The sequence below is a fragment of the Chlorocebus sabaeus genome, chromosome 1, assembly GCF_047675955.1.
Source record: "Chlorocebus sabaeus isolate Y175 chromosome 1, mChlSab1.0.hap1, whole genome shotgun sequence".
NCBI classification, from domain to species: domain Eukaryota; kingdom Metazoa; phylum Chordata; class Mammalia; order Primates; family Cercopithecidae; genus Chlorocebus; species Chlorocebus sabaeus.
Window position 1 is genome coordinate 5,534,044 of NC_132904.1, and position 11,384 is coordinate 5,545,427.

Here is an 11,384-nt window from a genome sequence, read left to right on the forward strand (position 1 = left end):
CCGGGTACCCCCACATACACCCCACCACTCCCCCAGAGGGTAGGGAGAGACCCCCAGGGTGGCTGCTGCAGACTGCACGTTTGTGGCCCCACCCCCTGCCCCCTGCCCCGCTGCCCCACTGCCCTGAATTCATATGTTGACATCTAATCTCCAGTGTGAGGTGGGGCGTTTGGGAGAACAGCAGGTTATGAGGGTGGGGCCTCATAATGGCATTAATGCCCCACTAAAAGAGGCCCCATCGAGCTTCCTCGCCTGCCAGAAAGGGGTCACCACATGGGGACGCAGTGAGAGGCTGGGTCCTCACCAGATGCTGAATCTGTGGGTGCCTTGATCTTGGCCTTCCAGCCCCCGGAGCCGTGGGAAGAAACGCCTGCACCGATAAGCCCCCAGTCTGCGGTACTGCGTCAGAGCAGCCGGACACACCAAGCCCACGGTAAGGGGACTCCACAAACCCAGGCCAGGACGACCTTCCCGTTTACAAGCGCCTCTCGCTTATTTTGAGAGAAACAAATTTCCATACCAAATAAGGTGGTGGACTTAAGAGCCTCTGCCCACTTCACACAATTCCTTTTAAGTGTCCAAATGCAATTACACTTGGAACTCGCCGGGATTCAGCCTCCCCCGGCCTCCCCATGTAAACAAGCGTTCCAGCTGGGCCCCAGCTGGCTGCCCTGGAGAAGAGGGGACGGGTCACCACCCTGCCTGCTGCCTCCAGCCTCTCTCTCAGCCTCAGGCATGGCCCGTGAGCCTCCAGGATCCCAGAGTCCCTCCTCAGCCCATCCCTGAAAAACGGACCCCAGGAGGCCAGCTGGGTCATGTGGGGCGCAGCGCGAGACTCCCTCTTCCACGGTGAGGTTTGCACGTGGGCAGGACGAGCAGGAGGCAGGCAGCTCTCAGCACAGGTGCAGAGGCAGCTGTGTTTCTCGTTTCCCTTCAAGATGCCCACAGAGGCACACCTCTCCCAGTCTGGGCACTACGCTCTTGCTGGGAAAGCTCAGAATCCCCTTGGGCTTCCTGGACCCTGAGAAAGTTGGCCCAGGGCAGGAGGGGAGCCCTCTCATCACCCCCTCCTCCTGGCCACCCTGCTGGCTCCTGCACCCCCCACTTTGCACCCCCACCCCTACCAATGCTCAGTGCCCCAGGCATGAACGCGTTCCAGGACTCCCCCCTCCAGGGGCTCAATGGGGAAGGGGGCCTGACTCATCCCCCTGCAGAGCAGCACAGGCACCAGGCACCACAGCCCGCCAATTTCCAGCTTGCTCGCCGAGCGCCGTGATTTTCCACTTGCGCCATCTGATTGCTATTAGGGCTGGGGAAAAGGGAATTCCTGGTTCCATAAGCCCCCAGGGGGCCCATGCCCGAGTCCGGGGTGGGAAGGGGGAGGGGTGCCGCTTGGGCGGTGCTGCCCACCTCTGCCAATTCTGGGCTGCCCCTCCATGGAGCCCTCGCCCTGCTGCCCCCCACCGCTCTGTATCAGCCCTGAGTAAATTAAAACAACGGGGTGGGGCCTAGCCCCTCCTGGGCCAGCCTGCCCCGAAATGCCCACTGGGGGCAGACCAAAGGCGCCAGGCAAGTGTACAGCCGGTGCTCCCTCTCCTGGGCAGCCTTACCGAGCAGCAGAATGCGAGGGAGATGAACAGCTGGACTCGGGCGGCAGTGCTCGGGCCAACGTGACGTCACCAGGCGGAGAGATGAGTTCCCGGTGGGGCTCTGGGGGGGCTCCTGAGCGGGGCATTCCTTCCTGAAGCCTCATCCCTGCTCAGCCCCTCCTCCTACTCCCCTCCCCTCCCCCTCCTGCCGGGCCAGGAATTGGGTTTGGGGCGGGTTCTGCTTCCAAAGCCATCTCTTCCAGCAGGCGAGGGCTCTACTCTGAGCTCGCATTTTCCGAGGCTCCGGCCGTGCTCGGCGCTGGCCTGCTGCCCCGGCGGGTAGGTCGGCCGGAGGCGGGAGTCACAGGAAGAGCCCTCCACAAAAGGAGGCCTCTGCGGACCAGGACAGCTGCAGGTAGCTCCAGGGGCCCAGGGTCCAGGGGAGGGTGTTCCAGCAACCGGGGCTGCAGGGTGAGGGCCAGGCAGGGAAGGAAAATGACGCGGGCACCGTCGGGGCAGAGAGGTGGACGCTGTCGGGGCAGGCAGCTCCCAGAAATCCTAAGGCCCCAGGCAGAGAGCCCTGAGACCCCAGAGAGGCTGTCACCCACTGGAGAAGCTCCCCTGCAACTCCTGAGGCTCCAGGGTTCCTGGGCCATGGAGGAACTTTAAAAGTCTCCCTCCTGTGGCAGGACCTGACCCCTCCCAGCTGGCCTCACCCCTAGCCCCACTGTCCACCTCCTGCTCTGCGCTGCTGGGGATGAGGACTCCCCCTTGGTCCCTCCCCCAACTTCACTGGCCATTCAAGCATGCGTTCAAGAGGGGCTGGAAGGGAACACCCAGCAGGCAGTGTCCCACACACAGGGAGATGGCTCCCCCTGCTCTCAGCCCTGGGGTGCACACGGGGGGCTCGTGGGGCAGCCACAGGATGTTGGAGCTGCAGTCCCACCTTCTCCCAGGCCAACGGCCTGATGAAGCTGTTGGCCTTGGATGGAGGCGGTTCCTGGAATGATCTGCAAGGTCTCAGTCCCCCCAGACAAGCCTCTTCAATCCAAGCTGTTAAGCAGGGGATTCCAGGCCTGGAGTGAGGAAAACAGAGGCTCTGTGCCTCGGGGAGCGAGACAGGCCCCTCTGATGGCAGCCCAAGCGGCTAAGGAAAGGGGCTGGGACAGCCCCAGGTGCGTGGGGGCTGGGTCATGGTGGGGTAGGGGTGAAGGGAGAGGAGGAGCTTCCTGCGGGCAAGGCTGCAGGAGGCTGACAGGTGGCCAGGCCACCCTTGGGCTTGCTCCAAGGGGAGGGTCAGGTGTGAGCTGCGCTGGCAGCTTTTTGAGTCAGCTTCAGTAGACACTAGTTCTGTCATAGCCCAGATCCCACCCAGAGGAACACACGTACACATGCACTCACACGCTCACCCCATACACGTGTCACACACATGTCCTTTAATATGGCCCATCTGGGGTCCACTGGCTTCTAGATCTTTCTGTGCATGAATGAAATTGCTTTTCAGGTTGTCCCTGGCAGGACAAGGACAAACGCACAGGACACCCACATAATGGAGGGAAGCAGATGGTAGAGAGGGGAGCTGGGGGCCCCCACTGCATGCCCAGCTGCAGCGTGGGGGGGCCCCAGCCCACTGCCTTTGGGGCACTAGTTGGCTGTGGCTGGGGTCTAGCCTGGCCGGGGTGAATGGATGAGGCTCCTGTGAGTCAGGATATCCCTGGAAACAAGGCTGGGGGCCCAGACCTGGGGTGGTGGGTGTCCAGAAGGGCCACCAAAAAGAGTAAGGGCAGTGGAGAGAGCTTGGGGGGCTCTTACCAGGCGCCCGGAAGGATGAGGGCAGGTGGTAGGTCTGGAGTTGCAGGACAGGAAAGTTCGGACAGGCCCCAGAGTGTGGAGAAGGTACGGCCTGTCTGTGGTAATGGCACAGTGGCCCAACTGGAGTCCAAGGAGGGAGACTAAAGACACACAGGTCACAGCACCAGCTATCTGCAAGCCCCCTGCACACACATCACAACGCACTGGCTCGCTCCGGCACATGGGGCACCCCGAAGACCCCAGGCTGAGTCACCCGTAGGCCAGGCACAGGTGCCCGCAAACGCCCCTTGAAGGCCCAGAGCAGCGCGGTCCGGCTGCGCGGGGCCGAGGGGACCCAGGCCACTGGGTGGGACGGGTCCTGCGAGCGGCCCCTGGGGCTGCACTTGCGCCACCAGCTCCGGGAGGCCAAGGGTTAAAGAGGGGGCGGGCCACACGCGCAGACGGCCACCTCTTCCAGCCAATGGTGGGCGCGGAGGCAAGGGACACGACCCGCCCCCAGGCGGGAGGAGTGGGCGGCGGGCGGGGGTGCGTGGCTGGCTGAGGCCGGGCGGACCCGCGCGGCACAGAGGAAAGAATTTCCGGGGAGTTGAGCCGAGCGGGCTGCCTAGCTCTCCCCTTGGGAGAGGAGGGGCCCCGGCAGCCTGCGACCCGAGCTGTGCCCAGCAAGTCCCTTCTCCGCTCACAGCCTCAGTTTCCCCCCCAGTACAGCAGGGAGTAATAGGTGCTTCCCTGCGGGGAAGGGGGACAGGGCTCCACGGGGAGAAGCTTCCTCCAAGGGGGAAGCTCAGGTTGGGGGACAGGGATCAATTCCAGAGGACCCAAAGCAGGCAGACCCATGAGATCTGGCCGGCCAAGGTGGACCGGCCTCCAGCAGGGTCGCACCCCTCCCCAGGCCTCCATTGGCAGCTCTAGGGTGGGTGCAGCTTCCCCTTCTTAGGCCAGCAGCCCCTCCCTACGGCAGCTGCTTGAGACACAAATCTGCAAAGCTGCAGGGCACGGCATGGCTATGGGTGTGCCTTTGGGCAGGTGACTTCACCCTCTAAGCTCAGGAGCGCCCATCAAAGGGGCATGAGGATACCTGGTCCCTAGCTGGTCATGAGGACCAAACCAGATGATCGGTGTAGGCCGGCTGGCAGGGTAAGTGGTGGTGACAGTAACGCTGATGACCGGGCTGTCTTGCCTCCCAGGCACTGTAGGGGAAAGGCCAGGTGCCTTAGCATGTTACAAACACCGGCTCAGCCAGAGCCCTCCTCCTCCAGCAGGTCCCCCCCTGCCAGAAATGATCCCTCTTCCCTCTTCCCCTGCTCCTCCTTCTGGGGCCGATTGCTGGGAAACCCCTGTCCCACACCAGGCAGGGCACAAAGGAAGTGCCCCAAAAATGTGTGTGGGTAAATAAATGTATGTCTGCAGAAGCAGCCTGGCTCCAGAAGCCCCACAAGAAGAGGGAAAGGAGAGGGCTGCTTTTCCAGTGAGCTGCAGTGGGGCTGACGCAGAGTCCACAGACAGGAGGGGGCCGTGCCCCAGGGGTGACCTCCAGGATCTCACCAGGACAGTCCCACAACGCCCCTGCCTCTGAGGGAGTGGGGTGACTGCCTTTCCTCTAAGGGGACAACTGAGAGCCACAGGCCTTGGGGACCTAGGCATGGGGGTCCAGGAAGGGGAGGGGTCCCTGCTGCCCTCGTCCACCCTCTCTCTGGGCTTCTGCCAGGTGGGTGTGCAGACTGGTGAGCTGCCAGCAGGGACCCAGACGAACCGGGCCTGGAGATGGCTGGAAACTGCTCCTGGGAGACCCATCCCGGCAACAGGGACAAGGCAAGTGCCACAGGTGAAGGGCCCCGGTCCTGCCCAGACGGGTGTGGGTGGGAGGGACAGACCCAGCCCAGCAGCTCCTCCCCTATCCCCCAGTTCCTGGCCCCACTCTCCAGCTCTGGACCCACAGTGGGCAGTGGGCTCCTCTGGGCTATGTGGCTGGGCACCAGTTCCCTGGACCCTCCTACCCTCCTGTCCTCATCAGTGAGGCAAGCACCAGGACTGGACACCCTCAAGGTCCCTCGCTGTGCTGACCCTGGGGTCTCCTTGTAGCATCCTTGCAAGGTCTTGTTTCATCTCTTCCCTGCAGAGGTGGGGTGGTCAGCTACTTACTACATCCAGGTGGGCCAGGAAACCCTGGGACGCTGACTCCAAGGTGGCCCTGATGTCATGTGTTCCGTGGAGCCTTGCGGGTCCTGGGCCACCCCGAGAGTGTTGCCCCAGGCCAGGGTCCATTAGTCATGAGTCACCCACCCTGAGACTCTGACAACCCTTCCAGGCTGACCCTCCTCCTACCCTCAGCCAGCCTAGTCCCCTACTTCTCTGAGTCCCTTGAAAAGTCTGGGATTTCCTTCGCTCTCAACTTGGAAGGATCGCTGGAATCCCTGTCCATCCTCTCCTGCATTTGAGGAAACTGAGGCTTACACCCAGGTAGTAACTTGACCGGGATCAGCCCCTAGGTCAGGAGCAGAGTGAGGACTCCAGCCCAGCCCCCGGGATCTCGGCCCCACACCCTTGGGCCCTCTCCCTCCTCCCCGTGGTGACCGCTGTGGAGTGGCGGCCGCAGGAGGCAGAGGTTGGACTGGTGGGTGGGGTGGGGCCGTCTGCAGAAACTCCCAGCGCAAAGGCAGAGCTCGGGGTGGGGCCGGGCTCCAGAGCAGGCATTTTACAAGGCGGTATGTGGCTGGTCACGCAGCTACACGCCCAGTGACTCACCCGGCCTCCCCCTCTGACTCCGAGGAGGGGATTGCAGACTTTTTCCAGCATGCATGCGTGCAAGAGGCACTGAGTAAGCTGACCGCCTCCAACCAGCCCCCTGAAGCCCAGCTCTTTCCCAGCGCCTGAGCTGGTCCTCTTGGGCCTGTTTGGGCACCAGCTCCTATGGTCTAGTTCCCCAACCCAGAGGAGTGTCCAGGTCACCCATAGGAAAGAGAAGCTAAGGAGTGGGATTTGGGGCGAACAGACTGGCAGAGAGGTTGAGTCGATAAATGTATTTAGAGAATGACAGGGAGGGAGCAGGGCCCCCTTACGGTGCTTGCCCTGACCTCACAGAGTCTCCCAGAGGTTTGCTAACGCCTCCAGTCCTGTTTTCAGGCTCCCCTTGACCTGAGCAGGCTAGGAGGTTCCTCCCTTTGCAACAGGGTGTCCAACCCCGAGAACAGTCTCTCAGGACCCAGCTTTCTGCCAGAGCTGGGAGTCACCTGAAGGCGGCAGAATGGATCCTGCCTTCATAACCTTGTCTTTTGTTTTGTTAGGGAGCCCGGAGCAGTGGGAACAGAAGCCAGGCTTGTGGGGGAGATGCTGGATATGGGAAGGGGAGTGACCGTTCTCCAGGCAGGCAGCCTTTGCCTCTGGGAGGAGAGGTCGGAGGGGACCGCCTGAGAACTGCAGCCAGCCTGTAGAGAGATGGGTTGTTTGGCCCGCACAGTGTGTTTAAATGTTAACATTTAAAGATCGGGTATTTCACATTCCAGTCTAGAGTTCAGGCTTCTCTTCAGGGAGTGGGGGAGGACCATCAGCCACTCCAGCCCACCCAACCCCTGGCCCCCACCGCTGGAGCACAGCAGGCCGCCCGCTTCACTCTAGAGAGGGGCTGTGGGGTTTACCACTGTGCCCCGCTCACCTATTCCTTGCACCTGGCCCACCTGCATGCCTTTATACAGAAGCCTAGACGCTGGGGGCAGGACGGATACTCCGCTGGGATGCACTCTTACAGCCACACCAACGGTTAAAGCATTGAAATGCTTCCCTGCAGCGTCATAAATAGCTGCTGCCTCTCCCCCACCCCAGGGACCCCCTGGACTTTCCCACAATCTGGAAACCCCAAGGGCAACCCTGGCTCATCAGGGAGCCACCTCTCATCCCACTAGAGGACAGGGTGCGGCTTCGGGAAGGCTGAGGTCCACTTGTTTTTTGTTTTTTGTTTTTTTTTTCTTTAAATGTAACTTACAAGTGATTTTATTTCTTCAAATATTTTCGTGTTATTTGAAACCTTGCAAGATTTTGCAAGAATAGTACAATACCCACCAACACTTCACCTCAGCTCAGACATTGTTAACCCTTCACCGCAAGTGCTTTTTCTGTATCTCTTGACAGATAGACTTTTTCCCACAACGATTTGAAAGTAAATTGCAAGGCTGGGCCCGGTGGCTCACACCTGTAATCCCAGCACTTTGGGAGGCCAAGGCAGGTGGATCACCTGAGGTCAAGAGATTAAGACCAGTCTGGCCAACATGGTGAAACCCCGTGTCTACTAAAAATACAAAAATTAGCTGGGCGTGGCGGCACGTGCCTGTAATCCCAGCTATTCGGGAGCCTGAGGCAGGAGAATTGCTTGAACCTGGGAGGCGGAGGCTGTAGTGAGCCAAGATCGCGCCACTGCACTCCAGCCTGGGTGACAGAGCGAGACTCTGTCTCAAAAACAAACAAACAAACAAAAGGAAATTGCAGACACCAAGCCCTTGATGCCCAAATGACCTGTATCTTCTAAGAACAAGGACGTTCCTGCAGCCACATCGTGAAAATGTGCGTATCCACGGTACACTGTCACATTCAAAAGCTGCAACAGTGATGCAATGCCACTATCTCTGCCCCGTCCATACTCACATTTCCCCGGTGATCCCAACCATATCCTTTCCAGCAGTTGTTGAGATCCAGCGTATAATCCAGGATTCTGGATTTACTTTCAAATCTTTCTGGAAAAAAAGTCTATCTGTCAAGAGATAGAAAGCACTTGTGGTGAAGGGTTAAGGATGACTGAACTGAGGTGAAGTACTGGTGGGCGTTGTACTATTCTTGCAATCCAGGATTCTATCACTGTGTTTAGGAGTCATGTCTCTTTGATCTTCTTAAAAATGGAAAGGCTTGGCTGGGCGTGGTGGCTCACACCTATAATCCCAGCACTTTGGGAGGCTGAGGCAGGTGGATCTCTTGACGTCAGGAGATCGAGACCAGCCTAGCCAACATGGTGAAACCCCATCTCTACTGAAAATACGAAAATTAGCCGGGCGTGGTGGCATGCACCTGTAGTCCCAGCTACTCAGGAGGCTGAGGCAGGAGAGTCGCTTGAACCCGGGAGGCAGAGGTTGCAGTGAGCTGAGATCACGCCACTGCACTCCAGCCTGGGCGACAGAGTGAGACTCCTAAAAAAAAAAAAAAAAAAGAAACGCTCTGCAATTTTTTTCTTGTGTGACTTGGATGTTTTTTGGACAGTCTACTCTGACTGGTGGGCAGCCTGGCACCCTTCCTGGGCATTGTCTGGTGCTACCCCCACTCCTATAGGCGCCATTCTGTGCTGCTAGCTCGAGACTCTGCGACAGAGAGTTCACATGGGTTGGGGTCGGGATGTTTGAGGATAGAGTTGCAGCCAGTTACCTGCTCCACAGCCACTGCCCTACAGACCCCCTCCCTGCCCCAAGTCCCTAATCGGGACCCCCCCACGCTGGGCACCAGGTGCAGATCTGCGGGTGGGGACCAGCCGGCATCACAGGTGTCCCCTTCTGCACCTGCACAGATGTGCCCTGGCATGAGCGAGGCCCCGGAACTCTACAGCCGGGGCTTCCTGACCATCGAGCAGATCACGATGCTGCCGCCTCCGGCCGTCATGAACTACATCTTCCTGCTCCTCTGCCTGTGCGGCCTGGTGGGCAACGGGCTGGTCCTCTGGTTTTTCGGCTTCTCCATCAAGAGGAACCCCTTCTCCATCTACTTCCTGCACCTGGCCAGCGCCGACGCGGGCTACCTCTTCAGCAAGGCGGTGTTCTCCATCCTGAACACGGGGGGCTTCCTGGGCGCGTTTGCCGACTACATCCGCAGCGTGTGCCGGGTCCTGGGGCTGTGCATGTTCCTCACCGGCGTGAGCCTCCTGCCGGCTGTCAGCACAGAGCGCTGCGCGTCGGTCATCTTCCCCTCCTGGTACTGGCGCCGGCGGCCCAAGCGCCTGTCGGCGGTGGTGTGCGCCCTGCTGTGGGTCCTGTCCCTCCTGGTCACCTGCCTGCACAACTACTTCTGCGTGTTCCTAGGCCGCGGGGCCCCCGGTGCGGCCTGCAGGCACATGGACATCTTCCTGGGCATCCTCCTGTTCCTGCTCTGCTGCCCACTCATGGTACTGCCCTGCCTGGCCCTCATCCTGCACGTGGAGTGCCGGGCCCGACGGCGCCAGCGCTCTGCCAAGCTCAACCACGTCATCCTGGCCATGGTCTCCGTCTTCCTGGTGTCCTCCATCTACTTAGGGATCGACTGGTTCCTCTTCTGGGTCTTCCAGATCCCGGCCCCCTTCCCCGAGTACGTCACCGACCTGTGCATCTGCATCAACAGCAGCGCCAAACCCGTCGTCTACTTCCTGGCCGGGAGGGACAAGTCGCAGCGGCTGTGGGAGCCGCTCAGGGTGGTCTTCCAGCGGGCCCTGCGGGACGGTGCTGAGCTGGGGGAGGCCGGGGGCAGCACGCCCAACACAGTCACCATGGAGATGCAGTGCCCCCCGGGAAATGCCTCCTGAGAGCCCAGCGCCTGGAGGAGGCAGGGGCAGGAAGTGGCCTCTGGGACCCTTTGCCTTGGGACAGGGATGGGCACCTGCCTCTGAGTCCACAAAGGAGAAGAAAGATGTGTTTCCTCTCCTCAGGCCTCCTTCTCCCTGGGCTGGGGACTCCATGGGTGGCTGGAAGACTGGGCAGCCACCTGCAAACAGACGCTGTGGTCCCTGCCCGGCTCCCTCAGCCATTCTGCTCCCCTAGAGACCCGTTGTACAGAAGTTGCCCCTAGGTGGTGGGGGCCCCCCTTGCCCCAGGCTGGTCGGTAAATGTGAGGAGGTGGTCACCCAGCCCAGCCACCTCTGCCTCTTGGGTCAGCCCTCCTTGACCGTGTCCCAGCCAGCACCAAGCCAGCAGACTCGTCCCTGCCGTTCGGGGTTGTTCCCGAGGTTCGATCCTCTCAAGGCAGCATCGTGAACAAATCCGAAGGAAATGGTGTCTGGAAGAAGGTTCTGGTTCACATGCCTTGTAGCTAAGTCTTTCTGCAGACAACTTCCCTGCCCTCTGTCAAGTCATTTGGTGACTGATGGGGGGGATTTCTGGTCACGTCAAGGTGCTGGAGACAGGAAGGGCCTCTGGCCGCCTTGGGTGTTGATCTGCCTTTTCTGTCTCTGAGGCGGGCCGGTCCTGGGCTGCCCCCGGGAGCACTCGAGGTATCCCGCAGGCCATGAGGACCCACTGGGCAGCTCCTGGACAGCCTCTTGGCTCCAGCCCCCACCCAAAAGTGGACACTGGCTCCGCCCTGGCCACCTGGGGACTGGCACTATGGTGCACAGTGGCCCAATGTAGCCAAAGGAAGTTTTATAAAAGACAATAAAATGTGTATCAATAAACATTTCATAACTTGCAGCCAGGAAGGCTTCATGCCCATGGTCATACCCCCGGTCTCTGTTTCCCACAGTGAGGATGCCCAAGGAAGGGCACAGAGTCCCGGGACAGGCAGCACCCCCTGCCAGCTCTCCCGCACACTGTGCTCTTTTCCTCTGCTCTCAGGCCTCCTCCTGGGGCGGGGCTGCACACGCCCATGTTCCCGCTCCTGTGGCTTGTCCACTCCCTGCCAGAGGGAGCCGTGGTCAGCCGGGCTGTCCTCTGCCAGCATATCCCATTGCCTCTTCTCAGCTCAGAGGCCCCCATGGCCTCTGGGAGCCTCAGCTCTCACCTCCTCCACACCAGGCCCTGATCCTGCCTGTGTCCACCGGAGGCTCCATGGAGTGGGTTGCTGCCTCTCCTCCTGTCGCCCCTGTTCGGGATGCCCCTGTCTGTCCTGAGATCCCTAAGCCAGCCTCCCAGTGCCCAGACACCTCTCTACAGTCCAGCGATAGGCCGGGCGCCTCCCAGATGACAGCCCCACCAGGGCCAGGCTAGAAGGGTACCTGTATGGCCCTTTTGCCTCTGGTCAGCCCCCAGAAGGGCCCTGTCCTGGGTT

General features: G+C 60.5%; 1 protein-coding gene across 4 annotated transcripts; it reads left to right on the forward strand.

The window, feature by feature from the left end:
- The first annotated feature begins 726 nt into the window (after window positions 1–726).
- On the forward strand, window positions 727–10,807 carry MRGPRF (MAS related GPR family member F). 4 transcript variants are annotated; one of them, XM_073009978.1, is made up of 3 exons: window positions 727–849; window positions 5,110–5,213; window positions 8,944–10,807. In XM_073009978.1, the coding sequence occupies exons 2-3, from the start codon at window positions 5,166–5,168 to the stop codon at window positions 9,925–9,927; spliced, it is 1,032 nt and encodes a 343-aa protein (XP_072866079.1). In that variant the 5' UTR covers window positions 727–849; window positions 5,110–5,165; the 3' UTR covers window positions 9,928–10,807. The 4 variants fall into 4 exon arrangements, with proteins under 4 accessions (XP_072866079.1, XP_008018062.1, XP_072866000.1 ...); XM_008019871.3 differs by lacking the exon at window positions 727–849 and adding an exon at window positions 1,615–2,004; XM_073009899.1 differs by lacking the exon at window positions 727–849 and adding an exon at window positions 2,798–4,538 and having other exon boundaries at window positions 5,110–5,226.
- The last annotated feature ends 577 nt before the right edge of the window (window positions 10,808–11,384 follow it).